This window comes from Lissotriton vulgaris, chromosome 10 (genome assembly GCF_964263255.1).
Source record: "Lissotriton vulgaris chromosome 10, aLisVul1.2, whole genome shotgun sequence".
Taxonomy (NCBI): Eukaryota; Metazoa; Chordata; class Amphibia; order Caudata; family Salamandridae; genus Lissotriton; species Lissotriton vulgaris.
The window spans coordinates 157755893-157771886 of NC_141698.1; the positions used below are offsets into that span (position 1 = coordinate 157755893).

The window sequence follows — 15994 nt, forward strand, 5'->3', positions numbered from 1 at the left end:
TACTGTGTGCTTCCATGGCGCTTTGCATCAGGCTTCCAGTCTCTCTAGTAGACACACTGTCACGTTTCACAAAGGATCATTCGGTTGCAGGCCGCTCAGAGGAGCCTTTAAATAAACAAATAGCAAGCACCAGGTCCAGTCTCATGTGGATCCCGACAGCTTCTGTTGTTTTCCCAGACAATGAAACTGGTGATGTTGGCACAAACACTTTGCTGCTTTTGGATATACAGACTCACACCCACTCCTGTGCCAGTTAAACCAGCATAAAGGGGGTGCAATACACTTTTACAGTGCCATCTGCAGTGCTTTATTTGTTGGGGTGCCAGTGGTTTCTGCCAGTGGGAACCACATCACTTATTCTTGTAATCTGGAACTCTTTCCAAACTTCTGCCTGTGGCAATACCGATCACAATTGTGTTCGTTTTATATACTTTATTTAAAAAAAGTTATTTTGTAACTCTGGCCCAGGCATCACATTTTATATGCTATGTCATGTGACCTCAGTGACTCAGCTTTTTTGCCCAAGTGCACCTTGCCTAGGGTATGTCTGCAGATGGGATGTCTGCAGATGGGACACGGCCCACCTGTGAAGCATGACTGCAAGCGACCATCAGGAAACGATGATAGGTAAAACAACCACACCGCCATCCTGTTCTTTTCTAAGATGCAATACACTGCAAACATAAGTACTGCATTTTAATTGCATTTTTCACACATCTTCCTGCCTGTCCTTCCAGAAACCCACAGTCCAATCCTAGTTATCCCCAATGTATGTCAGTCCATCTGTGAGATTGCAGGCGACATGGGAGTGAGGTTCGGGGGCAATTGGTAACATTGGGGCATCATTTTCTGTACTACACCTTTGAACCATGTATAAATTCTGCCCTGTGCATTGGTTATCAGCAGACCCTGTGGCTCTGCGACTACAATACCAAAGAGGGCAGTGTGCAAGGATTAAAAGGAGATAGAACCAGCACGGCACACCATCAGTAGATGCCTTAAATGGGGTTTGCTTATCGTAAAGCTAGAACACCCTTTTAAGCAATAACTCAGAAAACTACATTTTCCACAATTCTGTCTATATGTCGTCAGGAAGTGTATTTGTTGCGCTAGTTCCCATTAAAATAGAAAAGATAAATAAGCAGACACACATCGCTGTTCTGCTTGCTAAAACTACTAAAAATATTATTTCGTAAGAGGAAGCATTCTCTAAAAAAAACATACTCATATAGGTGGAGGATCATGACGCATCATCTGCCTCAAAAGAATCCCGAGCTGCATGGTCATTTGAGGAAACCATGTTTGTTATTCCAGTAAGAATATACCGCGGTCCTGCTCTTGCCACTTTGGGAGACATATTGCAGAGAAGGCAGAGGACACAGTAAGCTTCTGAGACACGCTTGCAGGCCTCATTTGCATGGGACGGCTGAATGGATCTATGAGACTAACACCTGGTGGTAAGAGGATTCCTTATGGATGTCAAATAGAAAGAAGGGATACCCAGCCGCCATGGGATGAAGGAAGAAGACTAGCTTCCGCAGGTCCACTTTGAGTGTGGAACATGTGCTATTGTATGTTGGGAGGGAACCCTCACATGCTGAAGATAATGGGACGGGCGCTCACTCAGCCTGTGAGGCAGTGTGCGCTCCAGCCTCGGCCACTTCTTGTTTTGAACAACTCCAATAAATGGGTGCCCGGGCCTCAATGCACATGGAATGGGAGTGGGTGAACGGGGACGGCTGAAGCATCAAGGTGGGAGTTAAGGGACGGGGAAATCCTCTCACTTTGAAGTGAGATAAGACCACAATTTGCAGCCGTTGACAGAAAGGCTTGTAGCTAGTCAAACCAGCTGAGGCCTGTTGTGCAGGTTGAGTTAAAAAAATAAAAATAAATTTTTAAAAAGTTGCCGGAAAGATGTCCTGTCTGTAACAGCAGGCAGGAGAAAGCTATTTAAGAAAATAGTGCTACGAGGCTGTAATTAAAACATAGGGAGTAACAAAACATGTAATAGGGAGTGTCCACATAGGAGGTTACAAGAAGAAAGATGGCGGTACTAAGGAGGGACTAATAAGCCTATTGACCAATGGAAAGCCACCATTTACAAAGCACAGTGACAGGGGGCAATTAAAAAGATAGGTGGAGCTTTATGCACATATGCTGAATACAGCATGTCGCAAAGAGACAGCGCAAGCGATACGTAGACGAGGCCTAAAAAGTTGTGCGGGATTGTTTGGACTGCCTTGAAGATACCTCATCCGGACAGATCGAAAAAAGAAATGTGCCCCTGCTTATAGAAGGGGCTACACTAAATTGTTATATTCATGCGTGTGATGCGTGTGATGCTGGGGTTAAGGCAGGTTTTGTTTTAACCATCATTTCCGATGGAGAAAATGAATGTGTTGCAGAGACCCAACCAGGCCCTACCATTAAATGGATAGACTGGAACATAGCAGGGATTTCATCCAAGTTGTCATGCGCTATGTGGGGCTCCTTTATAAATGTATATGATATACGTCTATTTCAAGAAACAAGGCCGACTAGCCCTATATAATGTTCAGGGTTTACATCACATAGTAAAGAGGCCATTACATCAGCAAATGTTAGACCAATGGAGGGCTTAACAACTTGGGTCAAAATCTATCTATTATATATTGTTGAGGAAGTAGAACTGGACTGTCCAGACTTGCTGTGTGTGCCTTTGGTTTCATCATTATAGCGACACATACAATGTTTATTGCAGGCCGTCTGAAAATAAAGCAGCATCCAGTGTACTTCAATTGCTATCTGCTTACATGGCCGAACTCCTAGTAGAGGCCACCCATGTAGGGTTCCAATCTATTGAGGAGGTCAGATTATGGTTCATACCTGCACCAACGATGCCACCCATAAAAAAAAAAAATCCCATTTGTCACTCCAACACAATTCACTAGTGCTAAACTAGGGATTGAAAGCCTGCAATGGCAGGTCGAGGTCAGATAAAGATGGCAGCTACACGTTCAACCGTTCACAAAACAAAAGTCTAATTGACTACATTCTCCCTGAGTGCGTGCTGACACCGATGAGGTTTGATTTGTATTGGGCCGATCTATAGATGGAATTGAACATCAGTAAATCACATGCTCCAAGGATGGTAGGGTTTCTACTTTCCAATCTGCTGTACGCAGAAGACCTTGTTTTGGTCAACCGAAACCCTATTGGACTCCAACACCTGCTAGATGCAACCAGCAGTTATTCAGCGAACAAAGTTCTAACTATTAATCTTGATAAATTGAAGGGAATGAGAGTAAACACAAAAAAGACTTCATCAAGTTACTGTTGGTACTTAGCTGGTATAACAACAATAGAAGCAGTTGCAGAATATAAATACTTGGGGTGATAAAAGACAAAAAAGGCACGTTTAAAACACAAAAAAAGAAGTCATCAAGAGAAGAGGCAACTCAATTGCAGTAGCTTTAAAATCCATCACACATAAAACTGCCGGCCCAAGCCTCACTCCACTGCTAAACATCTTACAAGCAAAGCTCATTGCAACTATTACCTATGGGAGTGCATGCCTAAAGGGAAGAGACGCGGACATCCTGGACAGGACAGTTTCAAGATCAGAAAGAATGATATTCAACAAACCCAAATATGTATCGTCTGCTCAAATCCGTCTGGAATTTGACCTGCAGACCCAAGAAATTGCTTGCAAAAGGTGCCCATGTTCAGTGTTGGCACAGGATTAAAACAGGCCAAATTAGGAACACTGAACACTCATCTATTGAATGAAATACACTTAAAGAAGGGATGTGCAGCCATGGTCTATTAGCCAGGGAAGACATGGCTTGGCAGTTCAGGCTGTACTGTTCCCACAAGGCACAGAGTGAAGACTGATTTGAATATAGCTATGTCTGAACTGGGGTTGCGAAATGAGCTAAAGAAAGATGATGGATTCAACCCAGATCTGTGACTGGGGGCGAGTGTCTGAAAAGTTTCATCGCTCCATCCATCATCTCCTTGTGTTTGCTTTGTTCGCCCCAAGTTGGCAGGGTGAGCCCAGACGTGGGCCCCTTGCTCACTTTGCCACTGGATTCAAGCTAGCCTGGCTGAAGAGGGCTGTTAGCCCGAAACCGGTCCCAGGATGCTTGTTCCAGTCCAGGGAAGACATGGCCTGGCAGTTCGGGCTGGATGTTCCCATGAGGCACGGGGTCAAGACTGATTTGCATATAGCTGTGTCTAAACTGGGGTGGCAAAGTGAGCTAAAGAATGATGATTGATTCAACCCAGATCTGTGACTGGAGGAGAGTGTCTGAAAAGTTTCAGCGCTCCGTCCATTGTCTTGTTGTGTTTGCTATGGTCTATTTGAAAGCATCAATTAATAGTCTAGGCCTTGTGGACAGTTGGGCAGCCTCAGGGACTCATAATACCTTCAAACAACTTGTAAACAAGACAGTGAAAGGGTTGTCTATTGTGGAAGACAAGGCATTGCTTAAAGGAAGGGTCCACGGATGGTTTGTCCTGCAGAGCTACACCAGGTCTGCCCCATAATCTTACTTAGGTGCTGGATTCAACAGAAGAACGAAAGAAAGTTATCTTCACTTCCGAATGCGCACTCTACCAACCTTGCTGCACATCCCTCCTTGGTAACGATCACTGACGCCGACTACCTGCCGCTTATGTGGGGAAGTGGAAGAGAGTGTCTTACACCTATTGTGCTTCTGTGGCGAACTGCAATTTGAACGCCAACTGTTACTGAAACTCATCTTTAAAATCAAGGGGATAAGATCTTGCAGGCAAGCAGTGAAGGCATGCTTTGGATGTGGAGATACACAGATGTCTTGTCGCTTTGTATTGATGAAGCGAGTTTAGAAATTATATGCGTTTTGACTCGCAAAATTAAACTTCCATAATGAATTAATAATATTAATGAGTTTTTGCATGATTTGTATTTGTACTAATTCAACCTAGTTTTAAAATGCATTCACGAACATGAGGGTATAACATATGTGCTCTTTGTTGCACTTGCAAGTACGTTGAAAAATAATAAACTAACTTTGTCTATTTGTCTTGTAAAACATTAATTGCGGCTGTTTAAATAATGGCATGTGCTTATTGTCAATGTGCTTTTGTTTATGTCGTGTCTTTTATGTGGCAAAGGCTTGTGGAGATTCCTGAGGTCCATGTGAAGAAGGTTTTTATAATCATTGCTTAATTGTGCTTAAGGCTAGATAACATAAACTAATGGGTTAACATTAGAAAAGGGTGTGGGTAACAGAATGACTTTCATTACTGAAATTAATTAATGTTTTGTGTTTCTTTGCATACTAGTTCTTGAAAAAGAGGCCTGAGGGCTAGCTTTTAAATGGGTGTTTGGAATCCTGTCGTGATGAGCCGAGCACAGCAAAAGAATGAAAAGTTTGTCACATTCATAATCATCAGTAAACAAATAAGAGGAACTGTGCAAGATGTGCTCTGTGTTGAATAATTTCCAAGGACAGGAACCGGCAGAATCGCCAAGCTGAGGAAGCAGCGAACAGTTATTTAATAAGTTTTCGCAAAGTCCTCGGAAGCTAATGTCGCTTGTGGACAATGGACAAAGACGTTTTAGAATGGCACGATTTTGGATCAAAAAGGCAATGATCTCATGTGGACTGACGGCTGTCAGCCAATGAAAGCATTGAATGTCACTGGAAAAAGTATTCTTTTAGTTAGTTTAAAATAGAGAAAAGGTATAAAACTTGGCCCCTTGGGAGGAGCTTTGCTGGCTCGTTCCTGAATCCTGATGGGCGTGAGATGCTGTCGGACTTTTGACTCCCGTAAGGATAAACCGAATTAATGACTTTTCCTTTAGGTTTCTAATAAGTTAGATAGGGAAATAGAATTTAGGGAATTAGATTTTTCCTGCTTAAATACTTCTCATGCTGGTCCGTTTCGAAATGACAGTTTAATGTGCCTTTAATTGATTAAATGATGCTTTCTAATTTGCTAATAAAGATTTCTCTATTCTAAAAATGCTCTTTAATTGAAAATAAAATTAATAAAATAGATTTTGAAATGACAAGCTGGTCTTGTTTATTCTGAGTCTAGTTACCATTAGTTAATCCATTGCCTAGGTGACTTCATTAAATGTTTCTCTATATTAAATATGATGATGATATACTGCAGTTGTATATAAAGTGTAAATAGTTCATGTATAGTTCTGGTTAATTATGTCACATGATTCAGTTGGCCAATATTTGTCTCAGTCATTCATGGGCCTTGTGAAGTGTTTATGATTAATAGGGAGTATTATGGTGATGGGTGTTATTGTTGAGACAAATTTCTTATAGGCCCGCTGGATCAGTACGATTCATGGAGGAAGCAGGGGAAAAATTTCTGAGACCAAGCGGCCAACAACCTTTATCACTACAATCAAAAGAACCCCACAGTGTAGCTGTTCCATGAATTAAAAGCACGTAGGACAAGCACCTCTCACTACAAACTCAACCAGCGAGCCGCACATCTTTTTGTCTTGTCCCCTTCACATCCCCCCTTTAAAACCTGAAACCTCCGTTGCCTGAGACCTCTGAGCCTCATACTCCTCACATGTGGACACCGATGCAGCCACTTGGGATATCGGAATGATCAGGACCCGGCAACAAAAGCTGTAGCACAACACCCAACAGACAACCACCACTCCAGCTGTCTAGAGAACAAGCGAACATGGCACGGTCCCCTACTCTCACATATATAAACCTGGACTTTTTAAACACTGAATTATGCTTCTCTGCACCCTAACCCGTTAATAAATCAAGTGAATAAAGTCACTCACCTTCATTTATAATGCACTAGACACTTTATAAGCCAAGCAACTGCAAGCTCCTTAAAAAAATTTCAGAGCCCAGAATGGAGTTTATATTGACTACTATTCTGCACACTGAACCAACTCTCAGAGGATGCATATGTTACGTTGCTATTAAAGACTGAATATTGTTTGACAACTTAAGCTAGCAATGCACCTAGGGTCTTAGTCTATTACCACAGTATCTATGTTGCTTTCTTTACACATTGAATGACCTGCCTACATTTTGCATTTAGTTAACTATAGCTGAAGTTTTATACACCTAGTTAGCTTGAGACTAATATTTTATATCCAAAATGTTGCACATTAAGCTAACTACAGCTTAAATTGTATACATCTAGTTAGCCTGAGAATAAAATGTTATGTCCGATCTTGCTTCACGAGTATCAACGTACGATTAGGGGTGGGGGGGGGGGGGGGGGGGGGTCAGGAAATGGAAAAGTCTGCTGGTTAAGGCTAAAAGTGTAGACTCATACCTTTTGAAAGATTATCTCCACTGGCTCTGGTGAGGGGTCCACTCCAGTTGAAAATCATATTATGATGGCTGAATGGGTTGCCTATTTCACCAACTTATATTCCCCACAAGAATCAAGTGCAGATATTGGGTCGTTAATTAGAAACACTACTTTGGCAGGTATAAATGGGCCAGAAAGGATACTGAAAAATCTACTTTAGTTAGTGGTCCCTAGGAAGATACAAGCTTTAGCTGCAAGGAGGTAATGCAAGCCATAAATACAATTAGGAAGCACAAAGCTCCGGGGTTAGACAAGGTACCTGGAGACCTTTTCTTGGATAATGTTGATGCTTGGGCTCCTTGCTTTACTTTTTTAGGGCTCGCCTGCTGTGCGCAAGCGCATAGCTGGCGAAGCTCTAATATGGCTTATCCAGAGGTTAACCACCACTGGCGAATCCATTGGCGATTGCATGAAGTGCATGTGCTTTTTAGGTGATTGCGCAAGCGCAAGCCCTAAAAAGCGCGTGCACAATGCCACCAGCCGCCTGCCTGCCTGGCATTACCACATCAAAGGCAGGCCAGCCTCCCTCCCACAGCTTCTCTAATTATTCACGGCCGGCCGGCCGTACTTTACATCACGCCTGTTAGACCATGAAGTTCCGTCCTGTGTGATTTTATAATAAACTGATCTGTAAACTTCGTTACATAAACAGCTACGCATTTGAATTAAGTTACATACTAGGAATTTACCGACAATATTTAAGTTTTCGAATATTTTCATCGAACAATAAATGCTAGTGAATTTTTAAAAAAACACCTTTACAAGCCTGGTCTCGAAGGCACGGACCTTCATAATGGCTGTCACGGATGCAGCTGCTAGTGGCTTTTTCCATTTAAACTGGTCAAAATAATGTGGCATCTGCGCTACTAGTGCATGGCCATTGGCCACGGTTCTAGAGAAATAAATAACAAATGTATTGTGTCTGCGGAACAGTCGTTCTTTCCAGTTGCGATGTATAATGTGCGCAAACAGTTGTATTTCCCGCCACACCGCCCTCTGCACTTGCACTGCAGCGGAAAAGAACTAGTTATCTAATCAGAGCAAGGGACAAAATATACAAAGTGACATCACTACTCTTCGCCCAAGAGAGCAGTGGCTGTTACAGTTGTTGTGACTTTTATTGCATGTACATTCGGTGAGTTCCTTAAGTGATCCCTTCATACACCTCAGTATTTGACTCTTCACTACTTAATGTGAAAGAGCTATAATTTTTCCAGCTTATTCAACCTTTGTAGCGTGCACACTACCGGCCATATACCAGAGTGCATATGCACTGGTCTAGTACTCCGCCCTGCCGTTTCCAGATAGCAGTGGGCCTGTGGCGCAATGGATAACACGTCTGCCTACGGAGCAGAAGATTCCAGGTTCGACTCCTGGCTGGCTCGACTCCACGCTGCAAAGTGCTCTTTTCATCCCTTTGTTAAGGGCAATTATTAAGGACAACATGAAATTAGACGAGTGTTAAAGAGTAACTCTACTATACTTTGCCAAAATCGCTGCATTTTAATTAAAACATATAGAGGAGAAATGGACAAAAATATCATTTTTTTATTTAATAGCGTAAAACAAAAGATGCATTCCCGGATGCTCTGTTTTAATTGTAATGAAAAGAAAGGTTACAGTTGTCTTGACAAAGAACTTATTTTTTATGGTAAAATAAATTATTGTGACATACACATATAGCGCACTATTATAGTTGAACCAAATCTAACCGTCTCTTAGAGGAGCACCGGGTGATCGGGGAGGGGGGCTTTTCTTTTTTTTTTTTGAAACATGACTAAGAAAGCGGTGTGTCAACGCAGGCCCGACGGCTGCTCCTTGATGCAATACATCGTATGGTTTGATTTTACAAAATACTTTTATGCCAATAATGCCAGATTTGATGAATTCATTGTATTTTAACACCATCTCCATATGCACTGGACTAGGCCTCTACTTGTTTATAGAAATACTTTTCTCTGCTTGATGCCACTCAGATGTATTAACATCAGTTTCCTAAAAGAGATCAAGGTTGTGTTTAATGGACAAATGCATGTACTCTTCGGGAACAGTCGAATTAGCACATCTAACATCAAAAACATAATTAGCGGCGCATGTGAAAATGGCTCGAGGTATCTTGCGAACTGGGAAAGTTCTGTAATTGCAAAATGCAGGTTTCATGGACGTAGCGCCTACTTAAAATGGAGCCAGCTTTCGCTCCTTTTGCAGGCTTTACTTTCAACCTTCAGACCTCGGTTTTAAAAAACATACCTAGCTTGGAATGGACCTTCGACTTTTTTTATTGGGTCTCAGGTGTTTTGCGTTCAGTGAAATTCATCAATATCCAGAATGCACCGATGCACCCACCACAGAGCTCAACAGATGCCCCCACCACACAGCTCCACAGATGCACCCACCACGCAGCTCCACCAAGGCACCCACCACACAGCTCCACCGAGGCACCTACCACATAGCTCCACCGATGCACCCACCACACAGCTCCACCTATGCACCCATCACAGCTCCAGCGAGGCACCCCCACACAGCTCTACAGATGCACCCACCACACAGCTCCACCTACACAGCTCCACCGATGCACCCACCACACAGCTCCACCGATGCACCCAGCACACAGCTCCACCGATGCACCCAGCTCCACCGATGCACCAACCACACAGCTCCACCGATGCACCAACCACACAGCTCCACCGAACGACCCACCACACAGCTCCACCGATGCACCAACCACACAGCTCCACCGAACGACCCACCACACAGCTCCACCGAACGACCCACCACACAGCTCCACCGATGCAGCCACCACACAGCTCCACTGACACAGCACCACCGATGCACCCACCACACAGCTCCACCGATGCACCCACCACACAGCTCCACCGACACAGCTCCACCGATGCACCCAACACACAGCTCCACCGAGCCACCCACCATACAGCTCCACCGAGCCACCCACCATACAGCTCCACCAAGGCACCCACCACACAGCTCCACCGATGCACCCACCACAAAGCTCCACAGATGCACCCACCACACAGCTCCACCGATGCACCCACCACACAGCTCCACCGATGCACCCACCACACAGCTCCACCGATGCACCCACCACACAGCTCCACTGACACAGCTCCACCGATGCACCCAACACACAGCTCCACCGATGCACCCAACACACAGCTCCACCGATGCACCCAACACACAGCTCCACCGAGCCACCCACCATACAGCTCCACCAAGGCACCCACCACACAGCTCCACCGATGCACCCACCACACAGCTCCACCGATGCACCCACCACACAGCTCCACCGACACAGCACCACCGATGCACCCACCACACAGCTCCACCGATGCACCCACCACACAGCTCCACCGACACAGCTCCACCGATGCACCCAACACAGCTCCACCGAGCCACCCACCATACAGCTCCACCAAGGCACCCACCACACAGCTATACCGAGGCACCCACCACAAAGCTCCACAGATGCACCCACCACACAGCTCCACAGATGCACCCACCACACAGCTCCACCGAGGCACCCACCACACAGCTCCACCAAACGACCCACCACACAGTTCCACTGATGCACCCACCACACAGCTCCACCGATGCACCCAGCTCCACCAATGCAGCTCCACCAAACGACCCACCACACAGTTCCACTGATGCACCCACCACACAGTTCCACTGATGCACCCACCACAAAGCTCCACAGATGCACCCACCACACAGCTCCACAGATGCACCCACCACACAGCTCCACAGATGCACCCACCACACAGCTCCACCGAGGCACCCACCACACAGCTCCACCAAACGACCCACCACACAGTTCCACTGATGCACCCACCACACAGTTCCACTGATGCACCCACCACACAGTTCCACTGATGCACCCACCACACAGTTCCACTGATGCACCCACCACACAGTTCCACTGATGCACCCACCACACAGCTCCACCGATGCACCCACCACACAGCACCACCGATGCACCCACCACACAGCTCCACCGATGCACCCACCACACAGCTCCACTGACACAGCTCCACCGATGCACCCAACACACAGCTCCACCGATGCACCCAACACACAGCTCCACCGAGCCACCCACCATACAGCTCCACCAAGGCACCCACCACACAGCTCCACCGATGCACCCACCACACAGCTCCACCGATGCACCCACCACACAGCTCCACCGATGCACCCACCACACAGCTCCACCGACACAGCACCACCGATGCACCCACCACACAGCTCCACCGATGCACCCACCACACAGCTCCACCGACACAGCTCCACCGATGCACCCAACACAGCTCCACCGAGCCACCCACCATACAGCTCCACCAAGGCACCCACCACACAGCTCTACCGATGCACCCACCACACAGCTATACCGAGGCATCCACCACAAAGCTCCACAGATGCACCCACCACACAGCTCCACAGATGCACCCACCACACAGCTCCACCGAGGCACCCACCACACAGCTCCACCAAACGACCCACCACACAGCTCCACTGATGCACCCACCACACAGTTCCACTGATGCACCCACCACACAGCTCCACCGATGCACCCACCACACAGCTCCACCGATGCACCCACCACACAACTCCACCTACACAGCTCCACCGATGCACCCACCACACAGCTCCACCGAGGCACCCACCACACAGCTCCACCGAGGCACCCACCACACAGCTACACTGATGCACCCACCACACAGCTCCACCGAGGCACCCACCACACAGCTACACTGATGCACCCACCACACAGCTCCACCGATGCACCCACCACACAGCTCCACCGATGCACCCACCACACAGCTCCACCGATGCACCCACCACACAGCTCCACCGATGCACCCACCACACAGCTCCACCGATGCACCCACCACACAGCTCCACCGATGCACCCACCACACAGCTCCACCGATGCACCCACCACACAGCTCCACCGATGCACCCACCACACAGCTCCACCGATGCACCCACCACACAGCTCCACCGATGCACCCACCACACAGCTCCACCGAGGCACCCACCACACAGCTCCACCGAGGCACCCACCATACAGCTCCACCAAGGCACCCACCACACAGCTCCACCGATGCACCCACCACACATCTCCACCGATGCACCCACCACACAGCTCCACCGATGCAGCCACCACACAGCTCCACCGATGCACCCAGCTCCACCACACAACCACAGCATCACTCAGCGCAACCACAGCATCACTGGTTCAAATATGTTCTTTCAATGTTTCAAGCTGTTTTCAAGCTTTCATGCTTTATTACAAATCACAAAAAAATTTTAATATTTCACTTCTGTTCTTGGATTTTCGTCACAATATAAAACACTGAACATAATCTTGACAAAAGTTATTTACTAAAGTTTAAGCTATTGCCATTACAAATTAAATAACTTATTTATGTATTAATTATTTAAAAAAATTAAAAGCAGTGTTATTTGTAATATCAATACATCTAAGTCACGTAAATACAAAACATGTTGCATTACAAATGCTATAGGTGTTTGCGAAAGTTATAACTATTGGCATTGTAAATGACAAAGCTATTAATTTAGCTAGTTTAAAAAATAACACATAAATAAAAAAAAATCATTTATAAGACCAATAGCTCAAACTTTCCTAATGCGAGCCCTATTGCATTTCCACTGCTTGTTTCTTATGCCACTCTGTATGGGCTCCTTGCTTTACTTTTTTTTTATGCCACTCTGTATGATTTGATAACTAGGCACGTACATACTTTGGCTCATAGGGTCACGCCAGATACTGGCTAGGCTCACCATATAAATTTGCTGAATTGCACACTTCTAATACAGCGGTCTTCAATCTGTGGGTCGAGCCCACTTTGGACGTCTGAATGGTTTTGAAAAGGGGAGCAATGCTTTTGGGTATATTTTTAATTTCACATACATAATTTATTATGAGAAAAAAAAGTATCAGAGCAATGCTTTTGATCTGTTTTAATACCCCTCTACCCAGCAAACTCACATGGGATTATTTTTTGCTTTCTTTTACACTGCACTTATTTATTAAGACAAATTGAAAAAATGCAATTGCTTATCATTTTGTCTATAGATGTTTAGACATTTCAGCTTGCTTTCAGTATTTATCATATTATGTAATAAATTAAAACAAATGTATTTGAGGCTCGGGTACACGGGTTTAAACATTTTGGAGTCCAATGATCTTATAACACATGTCTACTTCCTCCATGCCCCCCACAATACACCGCCTGAGTGCCCTGCCCGCCTACCTGCAGCCTGACATTCAGCATCATGGACGCGATGACGTAGAGGTAGGGGAAGTTGATGCGGAGCCTCCAGGCCAGGTCGAAGAAGATCAGCAGGGTCCTGGAGAGCCCCTTGGAGAAGACCACGTACGAGCGGACGGCGGCAGACTGCGAGAATCTGACGGCCAGCTCCGACAGGGCCGCCATGCACTGCCGCGCCGCCGCCGCCTGAGTGCCGGGCGCACCGCTCACGGGCAGCGGCTAGGAGGCAGTGGCGTTCCCGGACATGGCTTCGCAGAGGCTACATACACGGCGCTGCCGCCTCTGGTGCCTCCATGCCGCTAGCGCAACAGCTGATCCCTCTGCTCCCTCCCCGGAAACGGTGCCCGGCTCCTCTTCCTGCTGGAGGATCTCGTCAGCTGCTTCCGCCGTCCGAGGAGGAATGGGAGGGCCCGGCTGGCGGGAGGCCGTTGGCGTGGCACGATGGGAGCCTGGATACAGCTGCCTGTACCATGGTGCGCGTGAGCCCCCGAGGAGTGGGCGGTTGGGACCGTTAGTTGCCACATTCGAGGCCAAGGGGGTTCCCCGAGGGAGTGGGTCTGTCACAGGTGGACATTGCCTTTATCAACCTGGCAGGGCTTGTGAAATGTGTGCAGGCGAGCCAAACCTGCGCGGGTCACGGGTCTGGGTTGGCCCTAAAAGCCAAAGCACGAGCCGAGCCATCGAACTGTTTGGTATTCAAATCACGCAAGTTACGAACGTCATCACAGGTGGGCGAGCGGAAATATTATCACGGAGACTTGGCTCTAAAGGCCCGTGCGCCAGCCGTGTTATGAAAATTTTAATGTAAATTGAGCACGAAAAAAACGTGTACATTAACTGTTCCTCCAATTTCAAACTAGTGCTTTTCTTAAACGCACAGAAGCGCTACAGCTTAGTGCATCAAAATTATATCGCTACACTGAGAGGTAGTTTTATCTAAAGTGATAATTTTTAAACATCAACTAAGAAGCATTTATATCACCCTCCCATTTTGCTGACAACGCATCATGTTAGTTAAGCGCGAGACAATTCAGATGACGTGCATTTTATATGCTGGCAAGATTCATGTTATAGATAAGCCAAATTATAATCTATTAAATAAAACATGAGGATTTTGCATAACACGCATCCTGAACTCCCTTATTTCAGGGTACTCGTATGCAGTAGTGAAGAGAAAAGGAGGCAGGCTGCAATAAAATATTTGCCTGAGATCACTCTATGGTCAAGAGGTGAAGTCGGGATTTTCCTGTTTCACATTGTGCACATTGGCAACCAGATGTGTATTTCTCTTTCCTGTTTTACATAAAAGGTTAATGCTGTGTCTTTAATTCTTGGTGCATACGGTTAGAGCGTGGGTGACAGGGACAAGTCACATGAAAAAGTGGCTCATTTTGGGCCATGGGGTCCAAGTGGACCTGAGTTTAGGCAGACCGGCATCTTACTCAAGCCTTCAACAGCTTGCTCACCTATAGCAAACATTGTGTGGAAATAAAAGAAATACCCTTTAGTGGGTTTTTAGAAAGTTTTTCAACATTTCTAAATGTTCCGATTCAATACAATGGAGTATATGATTTTTTGTAACCGGAATGAACACAAATTGTTTCTAAAAGTACTTAGGAATATTGATAACCCACGTTGGACCATGATGACCATGCCATTAGTGGTCAGATTGTCATTTGCATTATGTATATCTGTACACCTATTATCATTATTAGTTATGGAGCAATATTATGAGATGAAGTTCACAGATTTTATGTAAATCGTCCAGCAGCTACAAGTTTTTCTCTGTATGAACCTGCTCTGGGGAAAGGAAAGCAGCAGTGTGTCGGATGCAGGGTGGTTTTATTGGTGCGGCCGCACTGGGCGCTGACCTGAGGGGGCACTGTATTCAGCAATAACTTAATAGCACCTACTGTAGTTTCTTGTGTATCCAGCTTTCAGTCAGCAATAAAAATGTCAAGATAACTATTGTGATTAATGTTCTTGCTGTAGAGAGAGATTAGAGCTTTGTCTAGGAGCAGCTTTGACTCGCCATAAAGTAGCGAAATAATCGAGCGCAGAGGGATAACATGCCTGCTGCAAAGAACGCTTACTGTCCTGATCACAGATCTGTATTTTATGTGGCTAGCTGAGTGGATTAGTAAAGTCAGCCTTTACCAGTGCTTTAAAATAAATAAAAATGTTTTTGAAAGAGGGGTATGGGGCACTTTTGCACAACAGTGGTGAGAAAGTCTGAGGAGGTGGTCATGGGGGGCAAGGGGGAGGTACCAAAAAAGATTGTCTCACCGGGTGCCACCAGCGCTAAAGCCATCCCTGTTGGGATTCTTGGCTCGACTGTATTGGCTCGC

The 15994-nt window shown here is 46.0% G+C and overlaps 1 protein-coding gene across 1 annotated transcript in view; it reads right to left on the minus strand.

Moving 5' to 3' along the window:
* SMIM10L3 (small integral membrane protein 10 like 3) overlaps positions 1 to 14759 on the minus strand; it is a 34322-nt gene extending 19563 nt beyond the window's left edge. Inside the window, exon 1 of the mRNA XM_086940750.1 lies at positions 13629 to 14759. Coding sequence (XP_086796876.1) covers positions 13629 to 13811 — 183 coding nt within the window. The 5' untranslated portion in view covers positions 13812 to 14759. The remainder of the gene's footprint in view (positions 1 to 13628) is intronic.
* Positions 14760 to 15994: the final 1235 nt, after the last annotated feature.